Source organism: Miniopterus schreibersii (genome assembly GCF_964146895.1).
Source record: "Miniopterus schreibersii genome assembly, chromosome: 5".
Taxonomy (NCBI): Eukaryota; Metazoa; Chordata; class Mammalia; order Chiroptera; family Miniopteridae; genus Miniopterus; species Miniopterus schreibersii.
This window is the reverse complement of record NC_138106.1, coordinates 75,201,475-75,216,632: the sequence shown is the minus strand read 5'-3', so window position 1 is coordinate 75,216,632 and position 15,158 is coordinate 75,201,475. Positions and strand designations below refer to the sequence as shown.

At 38.6% G+C, this 15,158-nt stretch overlaps 1 protein-coding gene across 1 annotated transcript in view; it reads right to left on the bottom strand.

Moving 5' to 3' along the window:
* Window positions 1-15,158, bottom strand: part of GBE1 (1,4-alpha-glucan branching enzyme 1) — a 258,450-nt gene that overhangs the window by 19,659 nt on the left and 223,633 nt on the right. The window contains exons 13-14 of the mRNA XM_081137631.1: window positions 12,098-12,282; window positions 10,344-10,474 (exon numbers count right to left, since the gene is read on the bottom strand). Of these exons, the coding sequence (XP_080993757.1) occupies window positions 10,344-10,474; window positions 12,098-12,282 (316 nt within the window). The remainder of the gene's footprint in view (window positions 1-10,343; window positions 10,475-12,097; window positions 12,283-15,158) is intronic.

The following is a 15,158-nucleotide window of genomic DNA, read 5'->3' as shown; positions in this document are numbered from 1 at the left end:
GTAAGACCATGCCAGTAATATGGGACTACGGTGCATATAATAACTTCCATACTCAAGGAAGAACAGGGACAATGGCTTATCAAGAAACCTGATGCAAGCAGAATTCTTATCTTTCACCTCTCGGTAAAGTGTTCTTTCCTCTGCTCTAAGGGATGTGTAGTCCCAAAACCCCTTTTCCTCTAACATCCTTCAGCACCTCTCATGACACTTTACTATTCATCACTTGAAGCTGAAATATACTTAGGTTTACAAGCTGCCTTAATTTTAAAAATACGAGTAGTCATCTTTTTCTTTAAAAAATTATTTACCCCTTTAAAGTGATTATATTTGTTTAATAAACATTCCATTTAAATTAATTTGTGCTTTGGAGGGCCAGAAACCTGGTTAGTATAATGCTGCATAAAAATGACATTTGGTCAGAGGCACCATTAACTTTTATAAATAAAAGGTAAGAAAACGAATACAACTTTATGTAATTAGTGAGACTCATTTAACCAAATTTAATGGCATTTCTACAGGGCAACAAAAAGGTGAATTACCTGGTGCCCAAATGAAAAACTGTGCTGAACTTAGGGGAACTAGATTTAAGTCCCATTTATTCGCTCACTAGGAATATGTCCTTGTGAAAGTTATAAATCTTTCTGATGCTCATATTTTGGTTGAGGATCAGAATACTTGCTTGACGGGCATCATTATGATGATATGAGGATAGAATGAGTCCATGTAAATAAAAGCATCCACACACTATAAAGTGTTATGCAAATTTAACTTCTGGGGCTAATTTGGAAACCATCTCCTAAAACATATCTCCTAACCTAACCAATTCTATTGAATTTATAGGGGCTGAACCAGGTCATGCTAGAGATCTTCTACATCTCAAGAAACTATATTTGCATGCTTCCCAGTATTTCCCAACAGTCGTTAAACAACACAAAATTTTACTTGAAGAATAGGGCACAGATGAAGGTAGGAAGGGTCTGTAGAACTGATAGTTGAGGCTATGAGCATGCGTGAGTTCTTCAGGGGAAGAGAGCCGAGGATAGAGAATAAGTGACTGAATCTGGATCTGAGGGGAAAGGATAATACAGACACCGGGTAGAGAGAAGGGGGGCATCAAGGCAGCGCCACAGTGTATGGGGGAAGCAGGGTAAAGGAGCCGATGCCTGAGAGTCAGGAACCGATTTAGCAGGACACAGGCGACTTCTCATTCCAGTACCGTGAAGAGCAGAAATTGTTTTGTGGTAGTGAACTGAGCAATAGGAAAGGAAAAAAGAAGAAAGAGAATGTAGGCAGGAGAGGGTTAGTACCTATTCCTCTGGTCCTTTTGTTTCCTTCCTTTTATTGTCACATTTCTAGTGCATTTTTAGAATGACAATGACTGTAACAAGGACCACAGCAGCTAACACTGAACCTGCAGTGTGTGCACGATACTAAGCCCTTCACATGCATTAACCATTTAATTCTGATAATAATCCTACAAGTAGGCATTTGAAAAGTGAGAAAACTAAGACACAAAGAGGCTCCTTTTAAGGCATGAACAAGTGGGGCGGACGGAACTGAACCCTCAGGTCTTGTTCCAGGACCCATGCTCTTAACCAGGATCCTAGGAGCGAGAGCAAACATCTGTACGTTTACAATGTGAGAATCAGAAATACCCTCTACTAGTAGTGACTGTACAAGTTACGTAAGCCTCTGGGAGATATAAAATGTTAAGGTAAGGGAACAAACCAAAGAAAGTGTTTCAGAGTCAGGAAAGAAATCTACCACCAGTGCAACTTACTTTTCTTCCGTTTTTCTTAGCTGAGAAAAAGGAAGAGTGTTGGAAGAGAAGGTAGGAAAGTGAAAATTGACTATCTCCCTAAATAACAGAGTTCATAGAGAGAGAGAAAATCACAGTAATATTTACAGTTTTATGAAGAAAATAATTTTCTGTTTTAATTAATGTTCCTATGAGACACTTATTGTCTCCCAGTAAAAGGTAATATGATTGCACTTAATTAAGTTATACATTAATTAAATAACTTTTCTTGATAGCATCTACAGAACACTTTGTTTATTTAGCAATTGATACCACATAACTACCACAAATAATCATAATTAATTACACAAATAAATTTCACAAAAACAACAGGAATTACTGATAACATTTTTGATCATTAGGCCAACAGATACTACATTAGTAGAATTAGAGATGATTCTTACACTTGGTTATACTGAAGCCACTGTTTCCAAAGACCATCACTGTTTATGGCTCTTCCCACTTTTCTCTGGAGAAACAAACTCTTCCTTTGGTTGTAGCATCCACATATTCTTGGAAGCCCTTAAATTATTATAGTGAACTAGTAATTACTTTATGGTTTAATTTTAAGAAATCTGGGGGTATTCTTTCACAAATAAATGAACCACTGACCACTCAGTTACACCCTGTGGAATTCTGAGTTTAGGACAGCTGAACAGAAAATGATGGAAATGAAAATATCTCACTTGTAGAAGATCTAAGCAGCTTTCTGGCAGGGAGATCTTCATTGGGAAAAAAAGGCTAATTTCTACTGAGACCCAGAAGCAAAAAAGTAATTAATCATTCATTATTAGAAATTCATTTAGACAGAGAGTTTTCTAGTTAAAAAATACTGGCACCAGATATAAAAGTAACAACTAAATATATTTTTTAAGATAGAAGAAAATAATCTGTTTTGGACTGACTAAATAGCGGACTATTTTAAAAGAAGGAAGGAACGAAGGAAGAAAGAAAGAGAGGGAGGGAGGCAGGGAGGGAGGGAGGGAAGGTTAGATAAGAAAATTTTCATGCCAGTGATTTCATTGTAGATTTCCTCCTTCCCTATTTGCAGTGCTGTTCCCAAGGAAAGGAAACGGTTTGCTAAATGAGATAGATGAGTGAAAAGTACTTACAGAGTACAAGGCATACAATAAGTTTGTAATAGATGGTAGATCTTATTAGGAAAGTCTATTCTGCAAGTATTCTCACTGACAAAAGATAAGATTCTAGTGTATTAATTTCAAATTCTACAAAATTACGATGTATTTCATTGATAACATCCTATCAATTTTACTTTTCTACCATTTAATTAAGTATGTTCTCTAAGGAAAAAAGCAAAAGGTTATAGTAACTGTTTGTGATTTAATTACTTAGTTTTAAACAACGTCAGGGGTTCTTTCACCATTAGGTCATTGTATCACTCATCTATCCTTCCATGCCTCTATCTGTCCATCCATCCACTTATCCATCTTCCATCCATCTATCTGCTCATCCTCCTATTCATAATTATCCATTCATCCATTTATCCATCCATCCATCCATCCATCCATCCATCCATCCATCCATCCATCAGTCCAATATTTAGTACCACTTTTTACAAATAGGTAAAAATGATCACCCTAGGCACAAATGTTTTTCCCCCAGTAATGCTACAATTTTAAAGTGATTATGTTCTAGTTCCAAAGATATAATAATGTTTCTGATTTTTTTTCACACAGAAAAACAAGAAATAGAGAACAGAAATCTTGACTGAGCTACTGTTAGATGAATTTCTTTAACCAAAGGAGATCATCACTGTGCAGCTGAGCTATGAACCAAAAAAACAGAAATGCTGTTGAATGTCTCAGAGCACTGAACACTGAACAGCACTCAGCTTTTCAAAGAAAACAAACAAACAAACACACCCCATAAAAAACTTAAAACCATTTGTGTGTAGTAATGCTCATTATTCATTACTGCCTTTAGTTTTATGAATATATATTAAGCCAATCTAAAAGTGTTACAGCAGTTGAAATATTTTAATCATGCAAAATGTTTTTCTTTGTGATTTATCTCAGATTCACGGGGAGAAAAATCACCCTAATTCAGAGGCACTTTATTGCCAGCAGAGGTGGGGATGCGCATCTGCCATGATCATTAAATCACAGGGATTGCTGAACAGTATTCAACAATGAAAAATGATCAGAACGACCACTAGGTAATGTTTACAAGTATTACCATCATCTGGAAACTAAAGAAGGCTAACCTAGGCAACGAGTGTACATCATTTTGAAGCTAAAGACACAAAAGGAAGACCTATATTAAATACAGAATTGTTAGTAGGATTAAGTCTTTGTTCACATAAAAATCACCATCATTAAATTGCAACATAGAGTAAAAGCATACCCCCCCACACATACAAACACAAGAAAAAGAAATATTCTTGCATCTGTTCAAAGTCACCGTTTTAGGTCTTTTCAGAAAACCTCGTATTTTTTTTTAATTGTTTCTTTTTTATCAAAACATCTATAACATGAACAACAGGATGTTAAGTTGAAGCGCTCTACTATTTTAGCGGAGAAATTAACCTTCACATGTAAAACCTTTATAGGATGCATCGTTTAGCTAATCCTAAATTAAGTTCTTTGTTTTCATTTGCTGCATAAAGCACAGATTCTAATATTCACAGTGTTACATAACTAAGCTTCAAAGGTTTCTATAAACTAAACAACTCCCAGCAACATCTCCGCCTTCGGGGATCACACTCCTGTGAATCATCCAAGTGACTTTATTTGCTCATTAAAAACTCTATGTACAAGTTGCAAATGTCAGAGTCTAAGTTTACATTTTAAAAGTACATCTTGCAGCAGTTTAATGAAAATATTTCAAAGATCTCAGGTCAAATCCATTTACTCATCTGTTCCCTTAGCCCTAACTATTTTTAGCTTGGATTCCCATATTCCTCACAAGCTGTACTCTCTGATCACTCCACCGAACACCTCAACATTGTAACAGTTTGGAAATGGGCTGCCTGGGTTGCGACACCCCCCTCATCAGCATGCTGACAAATAATTTAAAAACATTTGATGTTAGTGTTTAAGCTCTCAGCATGATGTGAATCTGTACATACCAAGACTCGCACCTTATAAATAAGCTGTAAGGGCTTCAAGTGTGCTTTGAATTTGTGTATAATTTTCTATTGCTACCTATTTCTCCAGAACTGTATCAAAATCATTTTGAACATTACAGAAATAAATCATCACCGGTGATACTTCTACTGCTACCACCACCAACCACACATCGGTGTCCACGAAGAGACAGAAAGAGGCACCAGGGTACAGTAGAAAGACAGGCTTTGCAGTGCACTGCTCGGCCTTTATCAGCCATGTGCTGGAGGAAAGCTGGGTAGCTCCTCAAAGACCTCAGTTATTGCTCTGTCACATGAGGCTATACAAACTTGGTACTTCATGAACATGCTAATAGACACAAGGCCTCAGAGAGGGCCCCTAACATGCACACTCTCCCCCACATCACTCAAAACGTGGCCCCATCATTTGTGTTGTTCAGAGTAGATAAAGAGCGGTCTGTCCTTGGGGGCTTAGCAGTTTTCCTTTTGATTCAATGCTGACTTGATAATGTTGTAAGTGAAGAAATATGATGGAAAAATACAATGTTTCTGATCATATCAAGGGCATACTGTCTCTTTCCCTAGAGCTGAGCAATGTGAAATCATAAGCAAATATAACACATCCGCAAAATGCATACTGTCTTCCTAAGCAAGAAACTCATCACCTGCCTACTTACGTTCTGTTTAGATCTTAGTTCTGCAGGACCAGAGTGGCTGTCTACCGTATGAAAGAACACTGGTGATGATGACACTGAAGATCAGCAGCTAAAAATACCAATGTGAGGCAGTGTGTAGGCAAATAATTTTGCTGCTGTTATTTTCTAGAACACAGCTATAGACTCCTTTTGGAGAAACAACACTATGTCCTTCAGCCGTCACCATGAAGACCAAGTTCAAAACCTTAGCGATACAAATCAGACTTCCCTCTCAGCTTTCCAAATGTGTCAACTTACTTTGAAGTGATAGTTAAAAGCATCCTTAAGGTGTTTCATCTACCTTGCCTGGCATCACCCCCGAAATGGCTCCCCTTACAACAGCTTCTTGGGAAGACAGTCATTGCCTTTTCTTCACAGATTTGAGTGAAAGTTGATGTCTCGCTGTCTGATATACAGGATATACAGGTTCAAAAAAATGGAAGGGCTCGAGAATTCCGACAGGCTACCTCTGCAGGTTTATATTTCACAGTGACAGAAGAAGTTCAAGTGACTTCTTTAGAAACTTTAAATTTGTTCTGGCACCAAATCCTGCTTTCCAGGGAATTAAAAATTTGATGAATTTCTTGAGTTGATTAATACATCCGATCTTGCCACTGTGGATTCTTTACTGGGAAAATCTGTATTCAGTTCACTGGCTCAGCAGTTGGAAACACCAGTGGAAAAGAACACTTTGGTAAAGTTGGAAATTACAGCAAAAAAAAAAAAAGCCTAATTTTTCTGTAATATCTGTATATAAAGTGATTCTATAATGCTGACCTACAATGTTGTTTAAAAGTATAAGAATAAAGTCAGAAAGATGAAAGTCAAAGCAAAATGATCTGAAAAATGCTAAGATAATAAAAGGCCTCTTAAAGCTAAGCTTAGAACAGCAAGAAGTTGAAAGAATAGATTTATCGGGTGCTCATGGTACAATCCTAACAGATTAATAACAGAGAACTGTTCTACTCTAGTATTCTTTTATCTTCTCTATTAACAGGTCAGAGGCAAAAAACAATATATATTTTTCATGTTTCATGTTAAACTTGGAGTTTTAGGTTAAAGTTATTAACTGAATAAAGAATAAGGGAGATACAAAAAAGCACTAGAACATATAAAGAAAAACTAAAGATTTTTATCTGAACGCAAATAACATATGAGCAGAAAATGTGATGTCTGGCGGTAAAGCTAATGTAACGTTAAGTTTAATAAAGAGCAGTATCGAGGCGCAGGGAGGCAATGCGGCACTCCAAGTCATACTTGCCAGATCACACCTGGAATCCTGTGTTTTTTGTTCTAGAAACACCATGGAAGAGGAATGTGGACAATACTGGGTGTTGTGATAAGGGGGACATGATAGTAAGAGGCCTGGAAAGTAGCAGGAGAATCTAGTAAAGAAACTAGAGGTATCTGGGCTAGAAGAAGAGTGACCGGGGGTGGCACTGTGAGGAGCATGCTACACGCCTTTCTGATTTGCAGACCTGGCATGCAGAACAGGCACCAGCCCAGAGTACAGAACTAATGCGTTTACATTTAAGACAATTTTTTAAAAATTAAAAAAAACCTTGAGTTGTTTACCTTGTGAAGTAATGAGATTCCTAGAACAGGAAAGTGTTCTGATGATGGTTAGTTATTCTTTGTGGAGGAATTTATAGATGAGATTATCTGCGCTGAAGTCGGTCACTGGAGTAGAGGATATCACAAGACCCAGGAGGCTTTATGATTTCTATCTAAGAGTTTGGGCTGGCATGATGAACACACAGTTACTTAGAAGGTGTGGTTAAAGGACACTGGAAATGCTCTTCGACTTCCCTCCCCTCAAACAAAAATCCTCATCGCAAAAAAAATTAGATATCTTAGTTCATTAGGCCTTGCACACTTCTTGAGTGTTCAAAGAGACTTATTAAAATGCAAATGTCCCCAAAGGAAGTAGTAACATGGAAATTAGCTATAACTTATGGACAAAAAAGACAGGAATGAGAAAGGCTACCAGAGTAAACAAGGTCCCAGTGGGCAGAGATCCCTGGAAGACAAAGTCCACGTAGGAAAAGAACCAACAATATTTCTTAGAGGTTTCCTAGGGATCCAATAGGTGACTTGGGCTTCAACTACCACTCTTAGGGAGACATGGCCCAATTTTCCAAGGTGTCTATATCATTACAGCTTTTAATGAGTAGTTTCTGAAAGGGGTCACTAATATGAAGCACTCAGTGTTTATTAATGCAAAAAGTTTCTGCACAACAGGTGCCTATAGACATTTTAGACAAATCACTAAATTTCAGAAGAAATCAAGTTATGTCAAGTTTTATCAAAACCAAACTAGATTTTCAAGTAAAATGTAACTTTGTATCACTAAATAAAATTAACTTTTGGGTGGGTTCTACTATGTAATTGTATGTTTTCACTTATTAAAGTTACACAGATTTCAGACTGGAGATCAATGAAGTTTGGGCTGAGATTTTCCTTCCAAGCATCATTACTGAAATTCCTTTGTCAGTGATCCTAAATTAAACTCATATTTTCTTTTCCCCTAACTGGTTACTCCTCCTTGCTTTGCTAGGCTCAGTAAAAATAACATCCCAGCCTTCCCACTGTTTAGAGCGAAGCCTTATATTTTCTCTTCGATACCCCATGTCCAAACAATTGCTGAGTTCTTTCACTACAAGACAGGGGTTCACACACCTCTTTTGATTCTACTACCATTACTTTAGTTCATGCACTAATTATCTTTTATGTCTACTGTGATTTCTCTTATCTGTACTTCGCATTGCTCTCCTCAAAAAGCTCTCCTCCACACTGTGAACATGAGGCCTTTCCCAAAGCAGACACTATCAAGTAGCTCCCTAGCTCAAAACCTTCAGCGACTCACTACAAAACTATCCAAAAAACCCTAAGCTAATTAATACGGCATTGAAATCTTCTATTATGCGATCTTGATCTATCTTTTCAGCCCGTGGCCTAGTATCTCTCTTTACGATCACCATTCTCGGATTAATCCAGTGTGCTGTCCATTACCTAAGGATAGCCATGCCTTCCCACAGCTGAAATGGCCTTCCTCAAATTCTTCTACTATAATTGTATCATTTCTCAAGGTCTAAGCTTAAAAGTCTTTTCCTTAGTCAATCAATCAAGCAATCAATCTCTCTCTCTCCCTCTCTCCCCCAAGGAAGCTTAAAGCAATCAATCAATCAATCACTCACTCAATCACTCAATCTCATTTAATTGTTTTCTTTTCCTGGTCGCCTGACCTCCCTTGCAGATTCCTGTTTCCTTCCCACTTACTGCATTGTGGATTACATAATAGTTGCTTTCATACATTTCTTCTCCCCGACTTAAGGGTCAAGGACATTGCTGCAAAAGGACTAGATTCCAAGTGTTCTGAAAATGTCTTTTGGTTTGATTATACTTTAATTTGGTGATAATGAAGATTATATTCTGACTATATTATATTACTAGGTATAGGAGGAGTTTGTCTAGGGGCATTATGTTAGCAGTTTGGAGCTGAGAAGGGTCATGTGAGAGCTGCGACGGGTCTAGTATTTGTTTGCAGTCTTTATGGAAATGGTGAGGGTGAGAACATCTGCTTCCTGGGGCAGTATAGCTCTATTTTAGTGCAGATAATGGTATCACATTGATTTTCTTTATCTGTCTCTTCGTACATACACAACACAAAAGAAAATTTGCTAAAGTAACTTCATTCTTGAAAAAGACACACCCACGCAAATGATGTCTATTTGTCTTCTGTTGTGCCTGAAGGTGACCTTTGGAAACATGGCTGTTGCCTTGCAGCTGGAAGAGGTGCCAGCTCTGGACACTGCTGACACCCTGCAAGTTGAATGCAGAAAGACAATGAATCAGGGAGCTTAATGATACTGTCTCAGTGCTGGGGTCACACTACCTCGGGCTTTTATTATGTGGAAAACACACCTTCCTTACTGTTCCAGCCATGGGAACCGGGTTTATCTTTCTGCGGCCACAGAGACCCTGACATTGGACTCCACGTCGGACACCTTGCTCGGGTGGCGGACAGTAATCACGGTGCGGGCTCCAGGGGAGAACACCGTTTCTACTGCCCACTTAAAAATTCCTGCTGCTTTGCAGCGAGGTCCTGAGTTGGTCTTGCCCTCCCTGCCATGGATTTGCTGAGTTACAATCTCTTCAAATGTACTGTATTTTTCCTTTTGTAACAGTTGTCAACTTACAATTACTGAGTTTTTCTTCACTCATTTAAAAGCTCCATGAGGGCAGTGACTGTATGTGCCAAAAACATTCCTGTATTTACAGCACCTAGCACACAGTGGGCACACAGGGGCTCAGTAAGTGTCTGGGAAATGAATGGCTGAGTCAATGAAGAGGCAGAGGGCATCCAAACACTCTCCCTGCTGCTTGCTTTGCTCCCACTCCCACGCCGATTCCTTGCCAGCTCAGGCCTACACTGGCCAGCTATGTCCCGCACTAGAGGAGACGGGAAACGGGAAAGAGGCAAGGGGAGGAAGCTCTTCATAACACCGCCTGCGCTCACTCCGCGAAGGGGAAGAACACAGTCTCAGAGGCAGCTTACAGGGGATTTTCAGAGGGAAAACTACAACTTAGGGTGAATTCAGTATTACTGAGCTGAGCAAAGGCTTATCAGTCAACTTTTCAGACAAGGAAACTGAGAGCCACTGACATCAAGAGCAGCATTAGTCTTTCTTACTCTGTATGATGTAAAAAAAAAAAAAAAAAATTAAATGCAGATAGTTATATTCACTGACAACGAAAAGGATATTTTCCCAGTGATCTCGTTCCGACTCGGTAATCTGTGTAGCTCTTGGTTGGATGAAAGTTAAAGATAAAGAGAAGATCTGCTCTCTCAAAAGTGATGACCTTATTGGCTTCGTGCTTTTCACTCACATAGGCCTGAAGAAACAATACATATACGACATTTAGATAGTACCTAGACACTGCCACAAGTCAATTATTTACAAAAAGTTGTTTTTGTCTTTAATTAGGAACTTTGCTAGTTGTTAAGCCAAAAATGAAAACGGCAGCACATTATATTTTTTGAACATGTAATTTTCTCATATTAAACTCTACGCCAATAAGAGTCTCAAAAACTGTTTGGAAAGTATAGAAATCTCACTAGCCACTGCCAAAGTCAAACAAGGAACAGATGATTAGTGCTGTGGCTCAGGTTTTAATTAATAACAGGGTACCTGTGGTATATACAGTTTGTGTGTATGTGTATATACACACACGCACACACACACACACATATATATATATACATAAAAGGATCTATTTATAAGTGAATTTTCTTTAAGACTTTTGTTTTAGTTCCAGATGAATAAGATACATAAAATTACTTTTCAAAATATAATGTAACATTATTATACTGAGGTATCTGCAGTTGCAGTTATCTTAAAAGCTTTGCATTATTGCATAACTTGGTCAGATTCAATGGCAACAAAGTCCTTTACAATATATATTTGCCTAATAAAAGAGAGGTCTAAAAAGAAATTACATCTACACACGTCCTCATTTTATACGGTGTTTTACAGTAGGCAGCGAGGAGCCCGTGCTTTTTCAATGCCACTTTCTCCCACCCCCAGATGTGCAAGGACTTATTTCCATGCATATCAGCAGCACCACTCTTGGTAGTTTAGAAACGGGCACTAAGGCTCCAGAGTAAACGGCACACCTTTTGGTATCAACATTGTTTCCACTGAAAAGGAGCATCCTTGTGCTCTCTCTTCTGGAAGTAGCATCACTAATATAAAGGTGAGTAGGGTGTTCATGTCATGCAGCCGATCTTACTGAATATTTAAGTACCTTTGTTCAGTCATTTAAAAAACAACAACATAGACACCAAAGTAAAAACACATCAACAGCAATTTCAAACAGCGCCAGTGAAAAGTAAATGGATTATAAGTAACACCTACTATATGCTAATTTTTGCAAGGGGAAAAAAATGCCTGCATAAAATTTGCACCTGTTAATTACATTTTTGAAAACTTATTGAAAAACGAGACTTTAATTCCAGAGGAGAGCCAAGCTTATGAAAAATACAAAACAGCACGCAGGTATAATAGCATCTATTGAAATGACAACTCAGAGACCAGCCACAGAAGGGAAAAAAGGAATAAAGAAATCTACATGTTGTCAAAGTAATTTTTATGACAGCATCATTATTTATATAAAGAAAAAGTCAAAACAATTAAGATGTTTCCACGGCAATTTCCAAAATAAATTCCATGCAGGGCTTTTGTCATTTACTTTAACCCATTGAAATAAAAATTACTAAATTTAAACAACAACAATAAACTAAACAGGAAGTAAGCAGGGCATTATGTTTAAGATCTTCATTATCTATTGCGGAGACTTCAATAACATGTTTTGACAACCTGAAGTGTGTTACGGGGCACTACCCACCGAATAATCAAGTGCTGCTTAGAACACCTGCCTACAGACTTAAATCGATTGCCTTTCTGAGCATATACAACACTGGGGACTAAAACGTAACATTTAGAGTAAAGAGCTTACCTGTGGCGCTGAGAGCCAACCACATCTTTCTTCCAATTTATTCATGTCCCTGTCGAAGTTATTTAGAAACTTATAGCGAAGGAGGTCATCATCAGCTAAATGGTACTGCCTTCTGGCATAATGGTAACTCTCATTGTTTCCTTTTCTTGGGAAGTCTAACCATTCAGGATGTCCAAATTCATTACCTGCATTAAAAAACAAGTATAAACTTTGCCTAGTAATGGTAGCATTTCTTACTAAGATAACTCAATAATTATATTGTTTCGAAGTCCTTATAATCAGGTGATGATTTAATGGAGCAGTGCCCTGGGAATGATGCCCAGCCCTGGCTCAGAATCGGCAGAGTCCAGCACACAGAGTCCGGCCGCATCTGGACTCAGCAGCCGCGGGAGCGGTGTCAGCCACGCCACCCATTCGCATTTCTGAGAACAGGTGTCTCTGTCGTACTTACTTCATCTCTGAAATAATCTCTGAGCAATTTCTAAAAATCTCTGTTTCTCTAATCTCTGAAATCTGTAGAATGCTTTATAATTTCCGATGGGTTTGTATGCACATTATGTCTGATCCTCGAATAAGCTTTCTAGTATCCAGTTCACAGGGGAGAGGTCCAAAGCTCTTGGCAGTGAAGGGATCTGGTCAACCTCACACAGATAATAAGTGGAAAAGCAACCACTGAAATTCAGTTCTTCTGGTTAAAATTCCAAGTGCCTCCTACCTCATCACATGAGGCAAGGGTGCTGTAAACTTCGGGGGCTACAGAAACCCAAGTCATCACTCTTATGATCCATTTATTGTTCAGATGTATGTGTTACCATTAGATGTGCACCTTTATTTTCGTGTGTGTATGTGTGCGTGCGCATGCAACTGGAACACTTGTTTGGGAATCTATTTAAATATTATTTCTTACTATAATGATGAACACCAGAGACCCAACACGCTTGAAAAATAGAATAAAATGATGACACATATGTATTTTTCATTCTGATAATCAAATTTAGATGTTAGTCGTCTAATAGATTGGCTCCTACTGTTTTCCCCAAGCTGGATTTCTACTTTAGGGTTTCTTTTCATTCCCCTAAAAATTAAACACTCCTTTCTGAAATCTATTCTCATTTACCCCTTGAACACTACAATTTTCCAAGACAACTTTCTCCTTTGACTTAGAAAGTACCATAGCCAATATAAGTGTGCTCTACTTTAAAAGAAACTAGTATATTAACACTAATAAATCATGAGCTAGGATGTAATCTGAAATAATCTACTGCAGAGTTGCTTTCAATGGTAACCTTTACTAAGAAACTGCAATGTACATTTCACTTTTCAGAACCGTAGTCATCAAACTAAAAGTGACACCCAAGGAACTGCAGGCGGGAAGGAGACAGAGTAGAGAAGGCAGAGGAGCAATGGAGAGCGGAGAAAGAGGAACATGGAAAGGAAATACAGAAGGCGAGACTCAAGGAGGGCGGTCAGAGGCAAATGCTACCAAGAAAAAGAAAGAAAAGAAAAGGAAGGACCCGTGATATCATCACCCCTTGGGTGTGGGAACAAGATAGTGTAGAGCTGTGCCTCTCACTCAACTAGCATGCTCCAGATCCCTAAAGAGCTTGTTAAAAACATTCCTGCTCTGCGGTTCTGACTCACGGCCTTTGGGATGAGTCCTTGGCAGGAGTCTACGTTTCCTTCAGCCTCCCTGTAATATTCCGAAAGCAGGAGGCTGAGCCGCACCCCAAGAACAGCAGCATAGAGATTTATGGCTCAATAAGGGCAGTTCGAAAACACGATGCGATTCGGGGCAACACAGCTTCCAAGTCAGAGACTAGGGTTTTAGTGCCAGCGAGGTCACTTCTGAGTGATGTGAATTTAAGCAATTTAATCTCCCCAGGAGTCAGTTTCCTCCTCCGTAAAATCAGATAAGAAGTTTCACAAAAGCTCTTTTAAGATTCAAGTGAGGCAAAGGCCGCCCTTGGAACAGGGGCTGGCAGCTGAAAGCTTCTGTGGTGTGGCAGCTCTGATGGGACACACTCCCGCTCATTACTGACGTCGTTCAGGAAAGAATGACATAAAGGGCAGCAGGTAAGAGCTTTAACAAGGCTAACATTCCTGGCTTCCAGCATTCCCAGGAGGAAACTGACCAGCGGGCACACAAGTAACCCGGATAACTCCGAAAGGCAGCAGTCTGGCTCCTCTTCAGGTGGGTTTCATGATACATGATTCTAGTCTTTAATGTGCAAAAGTTCTACTAATGCATTTCTTCACATATTTAATAATATAAACACATTTCCCTAAGCCAAGTATTAATGTCCATTGAATTATCTACCATTTTAGATCTTGAAAGGCAGAATTAACAGTGAAAAGACTTTTGCTAGAAGATACCAGATTGACAGGATTAATCAGGTTGCTGCATTAGGGGTCCTCTCTCCGCTTCCTTCCTTTGGAATTCCTACGTGTTCATCCTGCTGAACCTCTGAACAAACTCTTGGGGGTTATATATACTATTATATAATACACATAATAGTACGTATGTTGTATATAGTATATACTGCAAGTATACATTTGATACATTCCACTTAAACAGTATAAGCACCTTCTAAAAGCAGAGCTCTTGGCCGGCTGAAACACAGTGCTGGCACTAGAGATTTCCTGATACTTCCAGCCTTTTTAAAAATGTGACCCGAGGTCACAACGCTTGTTACTTGTCATCTGTTCCAACTGCCTCAGATAGACTAATGAGGTGAAAATATAAATTCTTCTCCACTGTATAGTTTTGCTTCTCTCTTCGTATCCCTCTTTGGAAGCACAGGGTTTTTTTGTTTGGTTTTTTTCATCAGTAGAGAATTGAATAGTGAATTTCACCCAAATTAATGGGTGCAATATTAACCCATCTCATAATCTGATTTAAAAGGTTAAGTATTTGCCACCCAGAAACATACACCCCCACACAGCATACAGTCTCAACAATTATGCATAAATGTGAAATTACATTATCATTCTGGCATGAAAATTCATGTCCTGATAATCTATAGCATAAATAAGGATTGACAAGTAGCAAATTACAGTAACA